Source organism: Parasteatoda tepidariorum, chromosome 5, assembly GCF_982258835.1.
Source record: "Parasteatoda tepidariorum strain Cologne lab strain chromosome 5, Ptep-v5.0, whole genome shotgun sequence".
NCBI classification, from domain to species: Eukaryota; Metazoa; Arthropoda; class Arachnida; order Araneae; family Theridiidae; genus Parasteatoda; species Parasteatoda tepidariorum.
The window spans coordinates 22540763-22562967 of NC_141759.1; the positions used below are offsets into that span (position 1 = coordinate 22540763).

General features: G+C 29.5%; 1 protein-coding gene across 2 annotated transcripts in view; it reads left to right on the forward strand.

Moving 5' to 3' along the window:
• The first annotated feature begins 8282 nt into the window (after positions 1-8282).
• LOC107457427 (multidrug resistance-associated protein 1) overlaps positions 8283-22205 on the forward strand; it is a 159914-nt gene continuing 145991 nt past the window's right edge. Inside the window, exon 1 of one of the 2 annotated variants that reach the window (XM_087163516.1) lies at positions 8283-8448. In XM_087163516.1, coding sequence (XP_087019642.1) covers positions 8416-8448 — 33 coding nt within the window. In that variant the 5' untranslated portion in view covers positions 8283-8415. The remainder of the gene's footprint in view (positions 8449-22205) is intronic. The other variant, XM_087163517.1, reaches the window with a different exon arrangement.

The window sequence follows — 22205 nt, forward strand, 5'->3', positions numbered from 1 at the left end:
TTTATTTATTTATAATTTTTTGTCTCCTTTTTCGGCAGATTTATGTCATTAGATTACACAAAGCAGGTATTTAATTGTTCATCCCATCAAAAAGAAGATTAACGACATTCGGTATCATCTGGCATAATGTTGCTCCAGGCAACTCATGATATTAAAAATTTTCCTCAATCAAGTTATTTTCTTCTGTACTTGTCTTCCAAGAGCCTTAAAAATCTATTTCCCCAGTATCTATCATAAAAATGTACCGTATTGATGCAGCTGTAATTGGTCCTGAAAGTTACTCATAAAACGCATTGAATCAGTGTAAGAGTATGTTTGATGAATATTAAAGCTGCATCAATTTCCAATAGGCCAATAGTTCTGACCATCAAAATTAAGCATCATTGTTGCCCAAATATGTAAATAATTTAAGATACGATTTCTGTGCTGAATGCAATCTGGTATTTAGGCATAGGAATTACTTTTAAATAAAAAGTGGGAATTAGCAAATCCATTAAAAAATTTTTTTATTTAAGACGATTGACACTCAGAGGACGGCTAGTGGCCATTTGCCTGCTTTTCGCCGAAAATTATACAATAGCTGTCATTTCAAACCACGTGTGTTACAAGTTTTTTCAAATCTCTTTCACCAAGGAAAATAAAAAACAATAGTTAAAGTACCTTACACTTGAGGCAAAGTCATAATTTTAAACTGCACAGTGAGCAAAAAAAAATATCACTTTGAATAACTTTTGCTCTAATGTTAGGATTTTCACGCACTAGGGGTCAATCTTAAAGGGTGATCTTAAATATGTTAATAATGTTGTGCTAACTATTATTGCCGTAAATTATTTCCGCTGAGTTGACAAATATAGTTTCATGACTCTCGGATTGTACTATTTTCAGATAAGGCAAACAATTTCGAAATTGTCAGTATATTTCCTGCATTCTAAGAACAAGATGATGATTTTTATTTGTTTGCTCCTGCGTTACCCGCTAAATTGCTTTAAATTTATGAATTTAAGGTTCGTTTGATATGCAATACGTGCTTTGTGCGCCCTGATAAAAATATAATCTACATCAGTAATCTATAAGGAATGACTTGCTAATCAAGGATCAACTATTTAAACAAAAAATTATCTCTGAACTGTTGTTGAACGGACAATCCAATTTGAGTGTGCTTATACCAGTGTCAAACTCCGTACTCTTGTAATTTTGAACCCAATCCAGAAGAAAAGGGAGCACTTGGAGCTGATATTGGGAGAAATTTACCTCCGTGTGTTCAATTCACATCGATCAGCCATTGCTGCTCGATCAGCTCAATGGGAGGCGAGCGTTCTATCCTCTGAGTCACCTCAGTCCTAACTATAAATGATGGGCAATTAGAGAATTTCTTCCATTATTCATTAAATAGTCTACTTCTAATCATCAAATAACAAACAAAAAAATAAACATGTTGAGTGTCATGGGGGTCACCGGTGACCGATATTGAGTTTGTTCGTAGAGCCACGGGGATCACCAGTGAGCGGAGAAGCCAAGATTATTAGAAACACATAATTCGAGTAAATTTTTTTATAATATTTTCGTCACTAAAATGGTTTGAAGAAATTAATGCAATATAGAACACAAAAATAGTTTTATTTATATACACTGAGATGCCAACTTGCTCCGGACAGCGAATAAATATTTTCAAGTTGTAGTTTATCAATTGTGATTCTTGGTTTAATAAATTCAATTTAGATTTTTACCCACCACTATTTCTAAACAATTCGTAGGCTTATATATTTCACCATTTTTATCATATACGTCATAATTGTATAGCTATCGCAATGTTGCGAAACTCAATATATTTGTAACTCAATGTTTTAATATTTTATGTATGGGACAGGGGCCGCTGCTGGGCCCAGGTGCCCAGATTTATTAAATAAAGCAAGCAAGCATATACGTCATGCAAAACCTTTCCAAAATTAACAAAATCTGTCCAATATTTCCAAATTTAGTTTACGAAGTGGGGGTGCCATCCCCTCCTCTGAGGATCAAAATTGTAATGGCATGTTTTCAGACCATCCTCCGGGATGTTTCCCAGACCGTCGCCAATGGCCCATTGTGCAGCTCTAGTGCGACGTAATTAACTACAACAACAACAAATTTAGTTTGAAGTTATTTACCGTTTGGCCAGACGGGCAAGTCACGTAAAATTAGCTTGGCATTTAACTAGTTAAAAAATATAAAATAACATTTCTTATTTGCATTCCAATTAGAACAATTACGAATATACAATACATTAAAATTAAACTTTTATGATTTTCATTCAAAGAAATTTTGACTATATGAAACTTTATTCCAATTATCTTTTGCATTAATAAAACTGAAATAATGCAAAACTTAATTTAAAAAATGGAAGAAATGCAACTTATTCTAACTGAAACTGATTATTACATAATCAAGTATATTCATTTGCAAAGAGTCAGAGAAAAGAAAGTATCATTTCACCTTGAAGCGTCATCTGCTCAAACATGTTATCAAAATCTCGTATTTCCTTTCTGCTTTTTTGCGTGTATATAAAAAAAACAGTTTTTATTTGGAATAAACAATGCAATGATGATATGAACTTATCAAAGACTATTTTACTCTGAGAGCGATTGCATTATTTCATTCACTCCTTTATCGTTAGTCACTATGACACATTCTGTTTCATCTGTTTTGCAAAAGAATCTCTCCATTTTTTTCTTGTTTGCTTCCAAAGATAATTTAACACGCTTGTCAACAATTTCGCTCACTTTTTTTTTCCTTTTCTAAGTCAATTATAGGCACGTATTTCCTCTCGTAGATAAAGCGTGGTGATTCATAGCAAACCTATTATTATTAGCAGTAAGAAGGGAATAGACTTGTTTTAACTCATCTGTGCCTGCTGTCTTATTCTAGATAAAACAGGCGTTTACTTAATAGAATTAGAGTTGCAGAAGCAAGGGCGTTCATAAGAATTTTAAAAAATGCCAACCGCTTTTGAAGATGTTTCTCGTAAAATCTCACTTATTTGGACTAATTTAGAAAGAAAGCAAAAGTTTTAGCTGACAAATATTTAATGCAGGTTCTTTTTTTATTTACATTGCAATAACAGCAGCGCCACAGGCGTCTAAAATTGTAAAAAGTGATGGTCAAAGCGAAAATCTATTAGAAGACATTAAAATTATCTACTTTTAGTAGCATATTTCTTTCAGTTTACGATTGACGTAAAAAGCAATGATCATTTCGACACGTTCACATCGGATGTTGCGCCTGAAAGCGGGACGCAAAAGAGAAAATACTGGTAGAAGAACTATTTCAATATTAGATAATATTCGGGAGGAGTTAATCTATTTTCAACAATAACAATTCACTGTAAGGAAATTTATCACATCGAAGAAGCAGTTCAATATAAAAATTGCGCCCGTTAAAAACAATTGGTAGTTATGGATTTTTATTATTCCCGGAAAAAAACTAAAAAATGAAATTTATTTGTTACCAGTTTTTACTCCAATGCGCCGCCCGATGAGACAATCGAGCGTGACCCACCGGTGGGTCACCCCGTCGTGAACGTGTTAAATACAGATACTTCACATGGTGGTAGCAGAGATGCCAACTGCTCCGGACACGTCAAAATTTTTTAAAAAACGGTAAATAACTACAACTAAAATTTGCAAATACTTGACTAATTTTGCTTGTTTTTTAAAAGGTTTAGTATAACTTAACTATAACAAAGTGGTGAATTATATAAGCCTTCGAATTCTTTAGAAATAGTGGTGGACAAAAACCTAATAAATTGAATTTATTAAACCAAGAATCGCAATTAATAAACTACCACTCGAAAATATTTATTCTCTGTCCGGAGCAAGTTGGCATCTCTGTGGTAGTAATAATTGAATAATTGCGTGAATTAAATAGATAAAAGGGGATTGAGTTTGTACCACTTCTAAAAATTTTTGTCGCTTAAAACATACCGGCCATAATGTTAAAAAAAAAAGGGGAAGTTCATAAATACTTATGTTTACCCTTTAATAGGCCATTTATTTTTAGTAAAGGTAAATTATTAACTTGGTTAAAACTAATTAACATGGATTTTTTTAAAAATTGAAATACATGTAAGAATAGCAATTGATATCAGAAAAGAAAAACTTAATTGGCCTATAAAAATTAATTTAAATTTCAATGCAATTTTCTTTTTTGGGTCAGTATATTTACCAAGACCAATTAGGAACTTTTTGGCTTTTATTTTTCTTTATTTATAAAATAAATTTTATAAATGCAACAACCTTCAGAAAGAATTATGCATATTATAACTTTTACATGTTTTCTCATATTAAAAAATGGTTGCAAATTTCATTCAAACGCACTTCAAGAAAACTTTTCTTTTAATTTATAAAATTAAGAAAGCTGAAGTTATTAACAAATGGAAACGTAAATTAAAAGTGGTAGAAAAGTTAACATGGACCTTTAAAAAGTGGTGGTAAATATACTTACCACGGCTTTAGAAAGGGTTAATAGATATTAAAATTATCTACTTTTTCTTGCATATTTCTTTCAGGTTACAATTAAAGGAAAAAGCAATGTTCATTTCACTTTAAATACAGATACTTCACATTGTATGTCATTTTGGTAGTTACAATTGAATAAATACGTGAATCAAATAGATTAAAAGGGATTAAGACTGTACCACTTCTTACATTTTTTGACGCTTGGTAGAACACCCGCGAAGCGGCTTTAACCCATTCATCGGAGCCACAGGTGGATCTGAAAGTAGATTTCTTGACGCTTGCATCACCATACCTGCCAACTTTGTCGGATTTTCCGGAAGATTTTATTTTCATATTTAAAGTGGTAGTAATTATATACTATTTTTTTTTCTTTTATAATCTTAATTTTTAAATGATATTGATCACCACTATTCTTACAAAAATTAAGCACAGATATTAATATGCGTTACTATCATGGTTGTCAACTTAAGTTTTCTCAAATACAACGTATTTGTTTGCTTAAAATGGAAGTTTTAATTCCATTTTAATTCCACTGGGAAAAATGATAACGGAAGGGATTAAAAGTTGGCAGGTATGCAGCACACTGACCATAATGTTAAAAAAACCATTACAAAAAAGTGGTAGTTCATAAATATTTCAATTAAGAAAGAGTTATTTTACTTTAGCTGATATAAAAGTATTTTTTTATGATGATTATCAGGGATGCCCAAGGAGAATTAAAAAGTAAAAAACGGTAATTAACTCATTGCATGATTTAATTAACACATGATCGCATGATGGTAATTAACACATTCCATGCAGCTGGGATTGCTGGCAACTTTTCCACAAAATGTATTACAGCTCATGGAGATTAAAAAATTTTTTAAAAGGAGTGGTAGGCAAGATTTCATAAAAGTGGGGGGCAAACTTGTTACTATAGCTACAACTTGAATTTAAAAAAAAAATAGTAAAGTAAAAATAGTAAATACGACAAACGATTGTAGTAATGATACCATATATACTGAATCACTTATATATGTGGCAATCACGATTGTATAATTTCTTTGTAAAACAGAGAGGAAATGAAGTAATTTGCTACCAATTTACAAAATTATGAATGGATCGCGGAAATATCAAAAACATATTTTTACTTGACCCGCTTGCAATGTCTTATCAAATGATCAAAATCTATTAAGCCAGATAGAAATTATTAACTTTTACTAGCATACTTGTATCAGTTTACTAATTAAAGTAAATGCAAAGTATGTTTTTGTTTTAAATTGAATAATTTTCAACTTAGTGGTAGTTACTATTGATGATTTAAGTTAATGAAATTTAAATGAGCTCCTATCATTCTTAGTTACCAATAGCATCCCTGTATTAAAGATTTAAGTTTAATGCTTTATATTTCTAAGGCATCATAGTGAATAGGCTTGCTTTGTTTCGTTAATATAAAAATAAGAAGAAAATATTTATGTTACCAGTTTTTGTATTTTTAGGTGAAATAGTGACGAATTTCTTTATTCAGTGGCTTTAATAAGACGGTACATATATTCTTACTTTACTTAACAAAAGCTGGGCACCTGGGCCGCGCAGAAGACCCATATCCCATTCATCGTGAAATTACAGTAAAATTAGAAAATGAAAGCAGTTTGTATACAGAGTCTCTGGGGTGACTGATTATAAATGTTCAATTACCACGGATTTTCCACATATTAAAAAAATGTGTTTTCCAGTGGTAGCAAAGGTAATATATTATTATTTTAATAAGTTCGAATTAAACGATATTTATCCACCATTAATCATACATAATTTAATCAAATATATAAAAGATTAAGTAACTAACGAAATTTTAAAATTTTGTAGTGACATTTGAACTTGTTAAAAAAAAATTCTGTTTTAGCTTGGTACCACTGATGTTGGAGAGTACGCAAAGCTACCAAATTTGTATCTTTTTGATAACATATCTTCCAGTGGTAGCTAAGTTTATGTTTCAAAGTGGATAACTTTCTATTAACAGGGTTCGTACTTACCGGTGGAAAAAAATTTGGTATCATTTTCTGTTGTAAAGAAGCTAAAAATTATCATATTATTAGCTTTCACTATCGAATTAAAATTTCATATCCACAACCCTGAAAAAATTTTTAGATTCTTCTAGAGCAGTGTTTCCCAAACTTATTACTTCTGCGTACCCTTTCTACATTTTTCGTAACGCTGTGTTCCATTAATAAAAAAATGAATGTATTTTTTACTATAAAAAATTGCACACAAATTAAAAATCACAACTGACTGTAGACACCACTACTTATTAACCGTTAATTCTGCAAAAAAATATCCAATAGAAAAATACGTAATCGTAAATTTTCATGGCTAGCTTTGTTTTTAAATAAATTTTTTTGAAATTTTCGTTTGTTGCAAGATATTTCGCATAGAAACGTGTACCCCCGCTAAACTGTCCTCGTATCCCTGGGGGTACGCGTACCACAGTTTAGGAAACACTGTTCTAGAGAAACAATTTATTGATCTTGTACACTGCTAAAAATTTTAGAGTGTGTATAAGATGAGCTATACTCTCTTGAAAATGAATCCTTGTATTGTTTAAACAATTTTAAAATAATTATTTCAATGAATTGTTTTCATTTTTAAAAACTTATTTTCTTTTATTTGCTTACTAAGAGTCTCTGAAAAACATTTATAACTTACGAATCTGTCGTTAAGTTATACAAATAAAGTTGTATTACAAATCTTTATTTAAATACCTATGTGAAAATACACTTTTCAATGAGATTTTGTTTTGACGCTATACGTTAAAAATAATACAGTATTTTTGCAATAAAAATATAAGTAGAAATATTAACAACATATTCATACATTTTAAGTAAAATGTAACTGAACATTTTTAAATAACATTTATAACTTACAAATCTGCAGTTCAATTTTACAAATACAATTGCTTTATGTATCTATAGTTAAAAACATAAGAGTTAATTTAACTAAAAATACACCACTCAACTAGTTTTTGCTTTTACGGTATATGTTAAAATAAATATAGCATTTTTGTAATAAATATATGAAAATAATTACATATTCCTATATTTTAAGTAAAATGTAACTGAACAATCTTAAATAGCATTTACAACTCACAAATCTACTGTTCCGCTTGAAAAATATACTTATATTATAAATCTATAACCGAAATGAATAGTTTTTGTTTTTACAGTAAAAGTTAAAATTAATATAGTATTTTTGGAAAAAATGTATAAATAAAATATTAATAAAAATAAAATAATGTTAATAACGTATTCATCTATTTTAAGTAAGATGTGGCAGAAAATACTTTAATAATATTTATAACTTTAAAATCTACGGTTCAGTTTTGTATTATAAATACTTAATAGAATTGATAATGCAACGATTGGTTTTGTTTTAAAAGCGAAAAATAAATAGTATTGAAATTAATAGTATTAATATTAGTAGTATTAAAATTAAAATTATTTTTGAAATAAATATGTAAATAAAGATATTAGTAACGTTATTATCTAGATTAATTAAAATACAACTGAACATTCATAATTTACATTAATTACGTTTATCTAAATTGGTTTTATCATTGTTACTGAAAATAACATAAGCTTAAGATATATTTTATTTCTCGCTTTTTAGCAATATTTTTGTTTACACCTTCGTATCAATTAGATAATATTCAGAGTTAGCGAGATTAAATCGTCTTCTCTTTTGTTTGCAATTAACCAGATAAAAAGAGTTAAGAGAAGAAAAAAAAATAAAACCCGTATTCGCGGAGCTTTTGTTCCAGATGCGCATGCGTAGACTAACAATGCATAACTAAACGTAAGAAGAAACAAATCCTTTCATGACAGTTTTGTCAAGAATCGGTAGTAAAAGGAACTAAAAACCGGTTTACAAAGAAACTCATGAGCAAAATATGAATGATTCTTTTTGTGGTGATTTATTTTGGGTGAGTTAAAATGTTCTTATTTATTTGCCGATTTGAAAAACATTCAACAGTGAATCATTTTCAATAACATGCATTTATAGTAATCTAAATAATTTTTGAAAATTCAATAAACATGCAACTGGTGCAAAATATTTTTAAAAAAATGCATTAAAAAGCGATAAAAGAATTGTGATATATTTTATCAATTTACAGGGAAAACACGATATTGTGATTACCAAATATGTAAATATTTATGTACTTTTATTGACTCCTTAATTAGACAAATATGTTAATTTTAAAATTACGCAAAACATTTGCCAAACACCCCACTTTTATGGATTTTGAGTAAAATTAAATTTTAGAATTTGAAGTGACTAAAATTTATGCCTTTCATTCATTTCTCTGATTTACAATTTTATTTTAGAACGATTTTAACCACCAATAAAATTAAATTAATTAATAAATATTTAATTGCGCGATTTCAGATCCCAACTGCTTAAGGATCGATAAAGAGTGAACCAGAAAACAATTTTTTTTTTTATTTTCAGTTAGTTTTGCTAACTTTTTAAAAGTCTCAACCCAGGCACCTGATGACCTTGAAAAGTTTAAGTGAAAATAGGTTAATGTTAAGAGATATTTCTTATTGTACTATACCACTGAATCGTATAGTGATTTAGAAAATGGAATATTATATATATATATATATATATATATATATATATATATATATATATATATATATATATATATATATATATACATATATATATAAGTTCAAAAGGAAGAATAAAACAAAGAAAAATTATAGACACATGTAAAAAAAGGGGGGGGGAAATAATAAGTAAAAAAATAACAAACAACCGTTTTTTACTTATTTTTTTACTTATTATTCCCCCCCTTTTTTTTTACATATGTCTATAATTTTTCTTTGTTTTATTCTTCACTTTGAACTTATTTAATGAATTCTGTTTACTTGCAGCTTAAGCGCAATAAATGAAATTTATTGTTTTTCTTAACTTTCTTCGTGTCTTCTTGTATTTATTTATTTATATATATATATATATATATATATATATATATATATATATATATATATATATATATATATATATATATATATATATATATATATATATATATATATATATATATATATATATATATATATATATATATATATATATATATATATATATATATATATATGTGTGTGTGTGTGTGTGTATGTGCTTTCTTCGGAAAACAATTTTTATTGGTGTTTACGCAAAAATTAAGATATCCACATTAGCTTAATTTTCGTTACCGCTTTTTAGAATTTAAAGGCTTGCGGGAATCCTGATCAACTCGACTGAATTTAAAGGAAGGGGGCTTTTTTGTTATACACCTTTGAATTATTTAGACATAGTGGTAATAAAAAGTCCTATTAAATCGAATTTATTAACTGAATATCACAGATCATAAGACTACGACTCAAAAATATTTATCAGCTGTCGAAAATGTATAAGTTGGTATCTCTGATTGAACAAAATAAGGATATGTTGTTTTCAAATTATAATTCAATTTTCTACTGCTGCCAATCTGGGAAATATCATTCACGAAAAGATAAAAAAAAAACAGACAGGTTTGAACACTATCATCACGCTGCAAGGGCGCAGTTATATTTAGTTTTTTACTTAAAAGCTGTTTTGCTTTTTTAACGAAATGAAGTGTCACATTCTTCTTAATATCAATATTTTTCAAAATGCAAAGCGCCGCTGTGGCTCAGGCGATAGAGCGCTCACCTCTCAACGAAGAGCCCCAGGTTCAATTCCCAGCGACGGCTGGTCGATATGAATTCTACACCCCGCTCACACCGACCAGAGTGTGATCGATCGTTAAGTACCCCCAGTGATAGACGGATCATATGTAAGAGTATATTTGCTATCGGGCTAACTGTGGAGGTTTTCGTGGTTTTGTTCACCATGTAAAATATATGCGGGTCAGTTCCATGAAAAGTCATGCATGAAGGCAAATTTCTTTTAATACTTAATTCTGGAGTTCCCTTGTTTTCTGGATTCGGTTCAAAATTAAGAGACTACGGAGTTGAACACTTACGGAAATACGGAGTTGAACACTTGTAGTCGTAAATTCAAAAATTGGATCGACTGTTTAACGACGGCTATAAAATAAAAAAAACTATAAATTATAAAGCGGTTGATTAAAACCCCTGAAGTATTAGATACAAAAATTATAAGAAATTTGGTGGCAACATTGCAAGGTCGCCACGAGTGACAAAAAATGCAAAGAGTGTTGACTAATAAATTTCAAAATATAATTAACTGAAATTAAAATCAGCAATTTTTATAGTTTGAGAGTTGAAGAATACTACTGAAAGAGTTATCAATTGAAAAAGTCTTTTTAAATAGAAAATAAAAGTTTTAATTTCATGAAGATTGCAGAGTCACAGGTTATAGTCTTCTGACTGCTAAATGCTTTAAGACCCTGAAGGGATCTTTTATCTTTCCAAATTGACTTGATACATCATGAATTTTGAAAAATACAAGAGAAAAAAATTAAATGGAAAATAAAATAATTATAAAATATAAAAAGATTAAATAATTGCAGTGACTAGAGCACCATACGCTGAAATTGTCGCCTCATTGGCTTCGCACAGCAGCAGTAAAATAATTGGGGATAATGGAAATTAGACTGCAGCGGCAACCGCTTGTTGTGTAATAAATTAAAATTACGTGTACCAATAGTTGATTAAACTAATGAACGATGAATTAAAATTGTCAGATAAAATAGCATCACTAGTAAAAAAGTATTCTAGGTGCTTGGCTTTAAAAAATATTATAGGTTGCAACTAAACAATTTTGAACAAATTTGTTTGGCTACACTTTCAGGGGCACGATATTAGATGAACCAACAAAAGTATAAATATTAGATGAGTGTACAAAAGCAGAATTCGGTATGGTTGGGCAGGTCTCTTTTGACCTGTGGCCACTCATTTCACATTTGAGATAAAAAACACTCAATTGCGCCCTTTTCCCCCATCCCCACCCCGACTGCAGGGGGCAATCTTCCCTAAATTTGAAAATAATCCTTCCGCCTATTTTACAAGAAACACATATGGAATCTTTATTTAAACAGCAATATTTCAGTCATATCTAATTAATCTGAATCAGATTTCCGGTTGGTAATATATTGTAAAGCATTGTTTTCTGAAGACGAAATTAATAATTTGAAAAGAATTGAAAAAATAAATAAGAAACGATAATAAATGGATAGTGGGGGGAAAATGTTATACTTTCATATATTATGCATCAATCGGTCATCAAAATGGTTAAACTATGAATCAAACTAGTAATGTACTAAGTGGTGGAGTGTGGCAGAGGGAATAGAGCACCCGGCCTTGAATCCCAGTAATGACTGGTCTGCACGAAATCCGCCATCGGCTCACACCAACCGAGTGCTGACGTAAAATATCCTCAGTGCCGTCATGCTAATCGTGAAAGGATTTCGTAGATTTTTCTCTCTATGTAAGGCAAATGCGGGTTTGATAAATCAAAAAGTTCTCCACGACTAGTTTGTCCCTATGCTTGATCCAAGAGTTCTCTTGTCTTCGGGGTTGGTTCAAAATTACGCAGGTGAACATTTACAGGCCTACTCCGTTTCGGAAAATATTTTAAAGAGTGGTAGACACTTAAGAACCAAATCATTCAGAATTTTTGGTAATTTTGCCAAAATTTTGAAGTTTTCACTACGAAAGAGTAACCATGTAACGCTGCATATGAATTCTTAAATCCTTTATATGTAATGGTGTGGAAAATAAATTTGCATAAAAAAATTATACTTTAAAACATAAATATAGCTACCACTAGAATAAATTTTAACAAGTAGAGTAGAAAGTTGGTAGCATATAGAAGAACTCTGAACTGTAAAATAGCTTATTAGACTTTCTGAATTTGAATCAAATGACTTTTACTTAAAACAAACGTCAACTGTATTATTACAGTTCATTCAGAAGGAGTTAACACTTGGCACCGCCTTCATCACGACGCATCCGATTATACTATTTCGCTATTTTTGGGAGAAGGTGTGAACAATCCTGAACGAGATTGCTATTTGGCGATCGTATGATAAAAATATTTATTTCGCAATCTCTATGCGCATTTTTTAACAATGAATATTTCAAAAAATTTTATGATATTCTTCTCTTTTGCGTGAATAATTTGTACTTTTTGAAATATATTTAATTAGCTATAGAAACGAAAGGTATAATAGCAGATGATTAAGCGAAGTAAGTGACTGAAAAATAATTCACTCTTCGTGCTTCTCACGTATTAAGGGTTGTCTCAATTTCAAGCGCGGAGACGTTTCTCCTCTTACTCCCTCGCTAAAATGAATTCGTCGCACGAAGAAGTGGTGTCAAGTGCCAACTCCTGATGAACAAACTATACTAGATGTTTCCAAGGCCTTTGATCGTGTTTTGCATGAAGGACTTATAATAAAATAACATAGTTTAAATTTGCATTTAGACTTATTTCAGTCCTTGTCCTGTCCTTGTATTTGTCCTTGTGAAATATCCTTGGGTCCTCCTTGCATGTTTTGTTTACATCAGATTTTCGGAAAAAGTTAGTTTCCAATTATCTTACTATGCCGATGATACAGCAGATATTGAAAAATCTTCAAATCCTGATTTTGCCATTTCAAGACAACAAGACTTTCTCTACGAATGTTAAGAGTGGTTCATAAATTGGCGTGTAGCCTTAAATGCCAATGAAAGTAATTTATTATTACTAAAAACGCAAGAATTAAAGCAAAATTAATTAAAACCGTAGAAATCTTACTCCTAATGCTATTTAGGTAAAGTATTAAAAGTGGTCTTGATAAGATTAGTATACAAATAAATGAAGTGCAGTTCAGGGGTGAAAGCGAGACGGAAAAGAGGAAAGGCTGGTAGTAAAACCATTTCAGTTATAGCTAGTTTTGGGGAGGAGTTTACTTAATCTTTTTTTAAATTTTTCAACAATATCTACTTTATCTTGGAAAAGAAGCAGTTTTATATATATGCCAGAATTATAAAAGAAATCTTGATAGTTACAGATATTTCATTTTTTTCGAAAAAAATGCTGGAATGAAATGTTTTACGTACCAGGTTTTTCTCTTTTCCGTCTTGCTATATAAGGGCTTTCACAAATGGTGCAGTTCTCAAAAAGGCAAATGTTATTCAAAAGAAATAACGAGAGTGCCATTAAAAATAGTCTATTCAAAGCACGTAGAAAAATTATTCTAAACAAAATTTATGTTTTTATTAAAGGAGCAAAATTTTCATATAAATATGAAAATTTTAAAATTAACCTACTTGTTTCAACGTTAAATATTTCAATTAAGTTTTAAATTACAGTTACTATATTCGAAATGAATCTCTTTCATTCATTACATCGAAATTAATTCTCACTTGGCATTCTATAAAATGCCTTGGGAATGTGTGAAATATAAATCGCTTCATACATTGCAGACCAGTTTTAAGTATTATATACAATGTCTAGGTAATCTATCGAATGCCAGATCTCAAACTTTGCCTGCAATATATATATATATATATATATATATATATATATATATATATATATATATATATATATATATATATATATATATATATATATATATATATATATATATATATATATATATATATACATATATATATATATATATATATATATACACACATTAGACAGTAATGTCAACTTTGTTTTATACGTTTAATTCCGCAGTGTGAACAACTTGCAATTGGAAATGATGATCTTAAAATGCCGCGAGCAACGTGAATGAAATTTAATTTTCAAAAGTATAAAGATGTTCTCAAGTCTTGTGAATAATTCAAAAGTGAAAAATATAAATTTAAATGCTTTTTTGTTGTTGCTGTATTTACCTTTTACCCATTGTTGCAGGCAATATACTTTTCCCTTACAGGATCTTTACTTATTTACTACTTATTTTATAAGCTGCAGCTGGAGTAGAAGTCAGTCAAAAATAATAAGAGAGAGGCATTACATTATGCTAGATATAAATCTTAACTTTCATAGTCATTGGAAATAAAATGTTCAAGAAAAATTAAATAAACAGCGATAAAAACTGTTCTCTATCTGAATTGATATAAATCTCTTCAACGAGTGAAATTACTTCCAATTTTCTTTCTTCATATGGAACTTCACAATGTCTTTTCTTTAGGTTAGATTTTTTTGAATACAGAGGATTAATTTTCAAATCTGTCTGCTTCTTTGCGATTAACAAAACATTCTTACATGAAGCAAAGTTAATTGTTTGCTTTGAAGTTAAAATGTTCTTTGTTTTTGTGGAATGACGTATAAGATAAAATGGAGAATAATGATTAAAAATCATTTACGGGTGTTGAATAGCGAAGGCTTCCAGTTATTTAAAGAAGAATTTTAATTTTTAAAGAATTATATCCTATTCCAGGGATGGCGAACCAATGGCACGCGTGCAATTTATGGCACGCGACACAATATTTTGGGCACTCCACCGATCACAATTGTTGTTACACTATGAATTGTTATTACACAAATGTTATTACGCTATGAAGCATATGCAACAATTAAATTAAAATTCACAAAAAAAACAAAATATTAAACAATTATTAATAAAAAAATTAAAAATTAATGCTAAAAAACAATTAATAACCGTAGAAAACAAGCCACAATAAACGACTAGAAAAAAAAATAAACAGTCCTGCTTAAACTAACATTTTACAACCTAATATAAGTTATTGGTCATCTAATCTGCAACAACAGAAGTCTCATTGATGTTACTTTAAGTTGAATTACTTGTATAACTGAGACATTGCAAAATGTATTTTTTTTTCAATGTAAATAAAGAGTTTTGAGTTGATAGTATTTAGTATTATTATTTTCCCAATAATCCAGGGATGAGATTCTTCCGCGGATTCGCGGATTTCCGCTTTTCCTCAGATTTTTCCATTTTTCCCGCTAATTTCCGCCGAAATTTTTTTTTTGCACAAAATAAAATATTTTATGAGGAATTTAATTTTCCGCGGAGCGAAATTATTGAAGTCCTCATTCCTTCCTCTGAAGTTTCTCTAAAAATCATTTCCTAGGGATAAAACTGGTTGACCTTTATACAGGGATGAGATTTTTTTCGCTTTTTTCTCTCGAATTGGTTGACCTTTATACAGGGATAAGATTTTTTTCGCTTTTTTCTCTCGAATTTCAGCCTTTTTATCAAAAACTCAGATTCTCTAAAGGTTTCGTTTTTTTTATTTATTTATTTATAAATATCCCGTTTTTTTTTTAAAAAAAAATTCAGTCGTTGAAGTTAAATTATTATATTTATTTACGATTTTCAAAGAAAAACAGAAAATTCAAACTACGTCCTAGCTGCTAATCCTTCCGCATGCTTACTTATATTAGCTATTTTCTCCGATTTCACGCATAGAAAATAAGATTTTCCTTATTTTTTATCCGTCGGCCGGATAGATCGTATTTTCGTAATTTAGACGTCGCTGCTTCTTGTATTCTGGAGAGAAAGCAAACAAAAATGCGAAAAAAAATAGAGGTGGATTTGTGGTGAAAATATTTATTTGCTCATTCAATTAATCTTGTAAGTTTTTATTTATTGTGTAAACAAAAAAGAATTCAAACAATCCTTTTAGAAATCCCAAGTCCCGACTCTGCAAATATCTCGATTTTTATTCACGCGATTTTAGTATCAATAATCGATTTTCGTATTTACCTGATTTAAAAGTTGCGCATTGCAATTCTTATTTACGCTTTTTAAATATCGTACATTATTACTCGTATTTACGAGATTTAAAAATCAAATATCGTGTTTTGTATTTTTGCATTTTTAAAATCGCGATTTTATTATCAAACATCGATTTTCGTATTTACCTGATTTAAAAGTTGAACGTTGCGATTCTTATTCAGGCCATTTAAATATTGAACATTGCGATTCTTATTTACGATATTTAAAAAACCAATTTCGCGATTTGTATTTACGAGCTTTTAAAACCCTATGTAACTACCCGAGCTTAAAATCCAATGACGTGATTCGTTTTTGCGGTTGTAATATTGCGCGATTTTAAAATTATGCATCTTGATCTAAAAATTACGCATCATGATTTGTATTTTCGCATTTTTTAAATTTGATGTAGAGTTTTATATGCACGTGATTTAAAAGCCTCATATCGGGATTTATAATCACATGGATTACAAGTTTAAACAAAAATTAGACAAAAAAAGTGCGATTTAATATATATTCTTGGATTTCCTCTTTTTTACTTTCTGACTACTCTCATCCCTGCAATAATCACGAAGTCAAAATTATTTGACGGCACGTCAATGACCTCATTAAGCTATTTTTTAGAGAAAATGGCACGTTGTTGTATAAAGGTTCGCCACCCTGTCCTATTCTAATATTAATTTTACATTTTAAGATAAAGAAATATATAAGGAATCATGAAAGCACTGGGCTATAAATAAAAGTATAGGTGATAAGTATGTGAGGTAGGAAAGTAATTTTGTGCTCTACGCTGTGTTACATAATTATCGCCAAAATTGAATTTCTAAAATTAAACAATTTAAACGGTAAAATTTTAGACTGCCCCATTTAGAAATAAAAATAAAAACTTTAACTTCTGTTCCTTATAAGTGGGTAAATAATAGAAAAACAAAATTTTTAAATAATTTGTTTAGATCCCTGTTAAACAGCAAATCTTTCACTTTTATTAGCATTAATTTATTTATGAAGATAATAGACTTCAATTTGCTTTTTCTAATATTATTATCAGAAAATTTTATTTGCTACTAATTGAAATGAGATTTTTTCCTTTTTTCTTTTAAAAAAATTGAGGTAAATTTACCCGAAAGAATTCCATTAGCAATACCATACTGACAATTAAAAACTGAAAATTAAAAATACTATTTATTCCAAATGAATAGATACTCGGTTAATGAAATTTACCTTAATTTTATTAACTTAAAGCGGTAACTAAAGAAGAAATGCAATCTTGTCTGATGTGTTTTATGCAACATAAAACTTTTTTGGGGAGGAGGGGAGGGATTAATTAACATATAAGCCATTCAAGCTGTCTTTAAATAAAAAAACATTCGAATTTTATGCTTTATAATCTTTAAAAAAAAATTGACTGTAATGGAATATTTTATTTCAACTTGACGAAGGATAGCTACAAAACAATTAACACTAGATTTACGGACGTTTCTTATATACCTATCTCTACGAACACGCTTCAATTTGACGCATGAACGAATACATATATATACGAATACACATTAAATGAATTCAATTTAGTAGATTTTTAGCCACCACTATTTCTAAGCAATTTGTCGGATTATATAATTCGTCACTTCATATTTGCTGAATTTACTTAGTGGTTACTTACTAACATTCCGCCCTTGTTCTTTCTATTATTGCTTATCGGCAACAGTTGTTTATCACTTGTTTCATTTGAGATAACGACATCGGATAACGGATCGAAGTATTGTCGGTACATTCCTGTTTAATGTTGATGTGATGCTTGCATGTTTATTAAAAATTTCGTCTAAATTACTATCGCGTCAAATTGACGCATATCCGTAGGGATAGGTATACCACAAAGAGAATTCCAATATTTCAACGCTTTTGAAGAAAGTATACTTCAGTATATATTTACCTCGATCAGTGGATAAAAGTCATTGCATGAGATAAAATAAACATCCAAACGGGTTTTGTAACTTTCCTTACGAAACTCGAATTGCGTCAAAATGTCGCGTCCCGTAAATCTAGTGTTAAAAGCAATCTGCAAGACATGAAGGCGTCGAAAAGCAATTGTCGAGTCAATGTGGTTTAATTTGGGGTAAAGAGAAATATTCATGTATGTATTTTATATATACTTGTTGTCACTTAAAGTTATTCGCCCAAAAATGGCGAACTTACGCTAGACAATAACGCCTACTTTCTCTCGTGCGCCTACTTACTTTACAGTACGAACAGCTTGCGTATGGTAATTATCAGCTTAAGATAAATCTCGAGCAACGTGAATAAATTTAAGCTTCAAAAATATATGTAGTTCGCATGGTTAAAATTTTTAAAAAATCCAGAACATTTTGAGAATTTTCTCTTATTTTGGCACTTTTAAGGAAATATGAAATATAACTTTATTTAAAGTTCTAGTAGTAACAATGAGTTCTATACCGGCACAATAGGTTACTATGTTTTTGATTTGTTATTTTTGCACTGTCATAGATAAAAACTAATGGACAATAGTCACTTTAAAATACGAAATAAAGAAAAAGAAAATGAAGGAAATAAAAATGAAAATATGACCACCGAAGCCGACGTCTTCAGGGGGTACCGGCCTCGGTAGCCATAAAAACAAAACCATTTCTAATTGAGGGAGAAGCAAATGCTTAAATTAACTCCCTCAGTACCCCGATGGTTTTGCATAGAAGTCCAGGAAAAAAAACATGCAATATAAATAACAAATTAAGAAAAGAAACTCAAACAAAATCATCAGAAAAGTAAAAACTCACATATTCACAGGTCAGACATCAATTTCTGAAGCAAGCCGAATGAAAAGAAAAAACTAAAACCTAAAGAAAACAACGCCCTCTATTACAATGCGCAAATGAAGAAAAAAAATGTGAAAAATGTCAAGAGAAAGAAATACGTAATAAATTAATAGAATGCTTAACTGGGGCTGCTCAGTTAAAACTTGAATTGTGCCCTTTTAAAAGAAAAAAATATAAAAACCTAGAATTCTTCAATCATTTTTTTAATAAAAAAATAACATTAAAAAAATTAAAGGAAAATCATTATTATTCAAATTATTTAAAAAACAATTCACAGCTTCTTGAAAACTTTCAACATTATTTTTCTAAATTTATTGATAATGATTATGGACATGTTATTACGGGAAATTTGGAGATTGTGGGAGATCAAGATTTAATCAGCATTTTAAGTAAAGGTTCAAAATTTAGGACCAGAGTTAAAATGAAAAAAGAAGATTCTATTTTATCTATTAAATAAGATCTTGATTTTTTTATTGCAAAAATTTCCAGAAAATATCATTGGCCCGTTGAGGGTTTTTCAAAGTGGAAAGCTAAAATTATTGAAAGGGTTAAATTTAATTTATTTAATAACTGTTTTAGTTCATTTCCTAAAGGTACTTATATAGATTATGATTTATCCAGGAAAATTAAAAATCTTAAGGATAAATTTATTGTTACTGTCGTAGATAAAGCTTCAAATAATTTCTGTATTATGTGTAATTATTTTTTAAAAAATTGATTATTGGAGAATATAATGCAAATAATACTTATTTAAAATTAAAAGAAGATAAAAAAGTTATTGAAAGGAGAATTATTACATTTAGTTAAAAATTAAAATTTAGGTTAAATAGGATTACATTTCCATATTTATTTCCAATTGTTAAATTTCACAAAAATCTGATTAAATTTAGGTTTATAGCGTGTGGTACTAATAGTTATAATTCTGATATTAGTAAAAGGTTTTTTAGTTTTTTAAAAATTATTTTGCATAAAATTAAAAAAGAGAAAAATATTGTTTTAAAGAGTAATGTTGAAGTTTTCGATTATATTAATAATAATGATATTTCCAGCATTAATACTTTTGATTTCGAAAATTTGTATACCAGTATACCGCATGGAAGGATTATTGAGATTTGTGAAGGGATTTATGATAGGTATTTATTTAATGAGAAAATTGATAAGTTTAATTGGTTGGATTTATGTGAGGTTTAATCTTTTTGAGAATGTTCTTTTTAATAGTTCAGATTTTTACAAACAAATTATTGGAATTCCACAAGGTGATTCCTTTTCTGGAGCTTTTGCCAATATATGTGAGTTTTTATTTTTCTGATGATTTTGTTTGAGTTTCTTTTCTTAATTTGTTATTTATATTGCATGTTTTTTTTCCTGGACTTCTATGCAAAACCATCGGGGTACTGAGGGAGTTAATTTAAGCATTTGCTTCTCCCTCAATTAGAAATGGTTTTGTTTTTATGGCTACTGAGGCCGGTACCCCCTGAAGACGTCGGCTTCGGTGGTCATATTTTCATTTTTATTTCCTTCATTTTCTTTTTCTTTATGTCGTATTTTAAAGTGACTATTGTCCATTATTTTTTATCTATGACAGTGCAAAAATAACAAAACAAAAACATAGTAGCCTATTGTGCCGGTATAGAACTCATTGTTACTACTAGAACTTTAAATAAAATTAGGATATTTCATATTTCCTAAAAAGTGCCTAAATAAGAGAAAATTCGCAAAATGTTCGGGATTTTTTTAAAATTTTAATCATGCGAACAACATATATTTTTGAAACTTAAATTTATTCACGTTGCTCGAGGTTTATCTTAAGCTGATAATTACCATACGCAAGCTGTTCGTACTGCAAAGTGAGTAGGCGTACGAGAGAAAGTAGGCGTTATTGTCTAGCGTAAGTTTGCCATTTTTGGGCGAATAACTTTAAGTGACAACAAGTATATCTATACATCTACACATAATAATAAACGCGGCTGTGTGTGTGTCTGTCTGTAATCACAATATATCGCCCCAGAAGCCTCGCCCAGGCACGAAACTTGGCACATAATTGTGTTTCGACATAATGAAGAAGTATTTTTTTACTTTTTCAAAAATTTAGATTAGTTTTTTAGTTATCAGTCATTTTGTAAGAAAATCTATGCTTTTTCGTCTTCAAAGAGCCATATTAAAAAAACTATTCGCGATCGCAACGAACTATAGGGGGCGTTGTTGTATGAGACGCATACCTGCGATTTCTATATGAACCGTCATTCAGTTACTCTGGAGACGTCGTTAATGTAGCGTGTAGCATTGCAATGTTCCTTCGTTACTGTGGCTTATTAAATTTAAAAAAGAAAAATGCTTGATATTCTTTCTTGTACAACCGAAAACAAAATGGTATCTCTTTTTATTAGAGAAGGAATATCCAAAACACATCGGAAAAATATTTGTACATTAACAGAAAAAAATATGTATATTCTTATAAGAGTTAAAACCTAATGCCCGAGAAATAGTATTACTAAATTTAATGATATAACATGAAAGGCCCATTTAAACTTTACATTCTATAGTTTTAAGAATCATATTACTTCAAAAATTAAAATGAACAAAAAGTATACATAAGCCTCATAATTTTATGAAATTTAATTTTGTAAACAAAGTTTTTTGACAACAATTTTTATCAAAAAATTTCAAGTTTCAATAAAAATCATTATTTAGAAACTAAGAATCGTAAAATAAAGAATGCTGACGAAACAAAAACAAAAAAACAATTCTTTTTTGTCGCCATTTTTAGTGCTACGAAAATTCGTCTTTGAGGATTGCCAAAAACAAAACATGATGCAATTTTATTTTTTCAGGAGGGAAATATTTTACCGAAAAAACAAAAATGTACCAATTCCCACAACATGAAACTTTATCTTGGTAAACGTACGTTTTGGAAATGTTATTTCATTTGGAATCTTATTTATCAGAGTTCATATGGCGATATGATTGTTTTGAATCTATGCTAAACTCTATATCGGCTCATTTTTCACCAAAATCCGATTGACGATTTTGATTTTAAATAAATTGTTTTATTTTATGAATTGTCGCAAAAATTTTAAGTGTAGATTGGCGGCACTTAAAAACCGCGAAATTTGTAGCGGCGGTGGCGTTAATACGTAACTACCGAATTTTTATTCCATATTTTTCTGAATCATATTACTT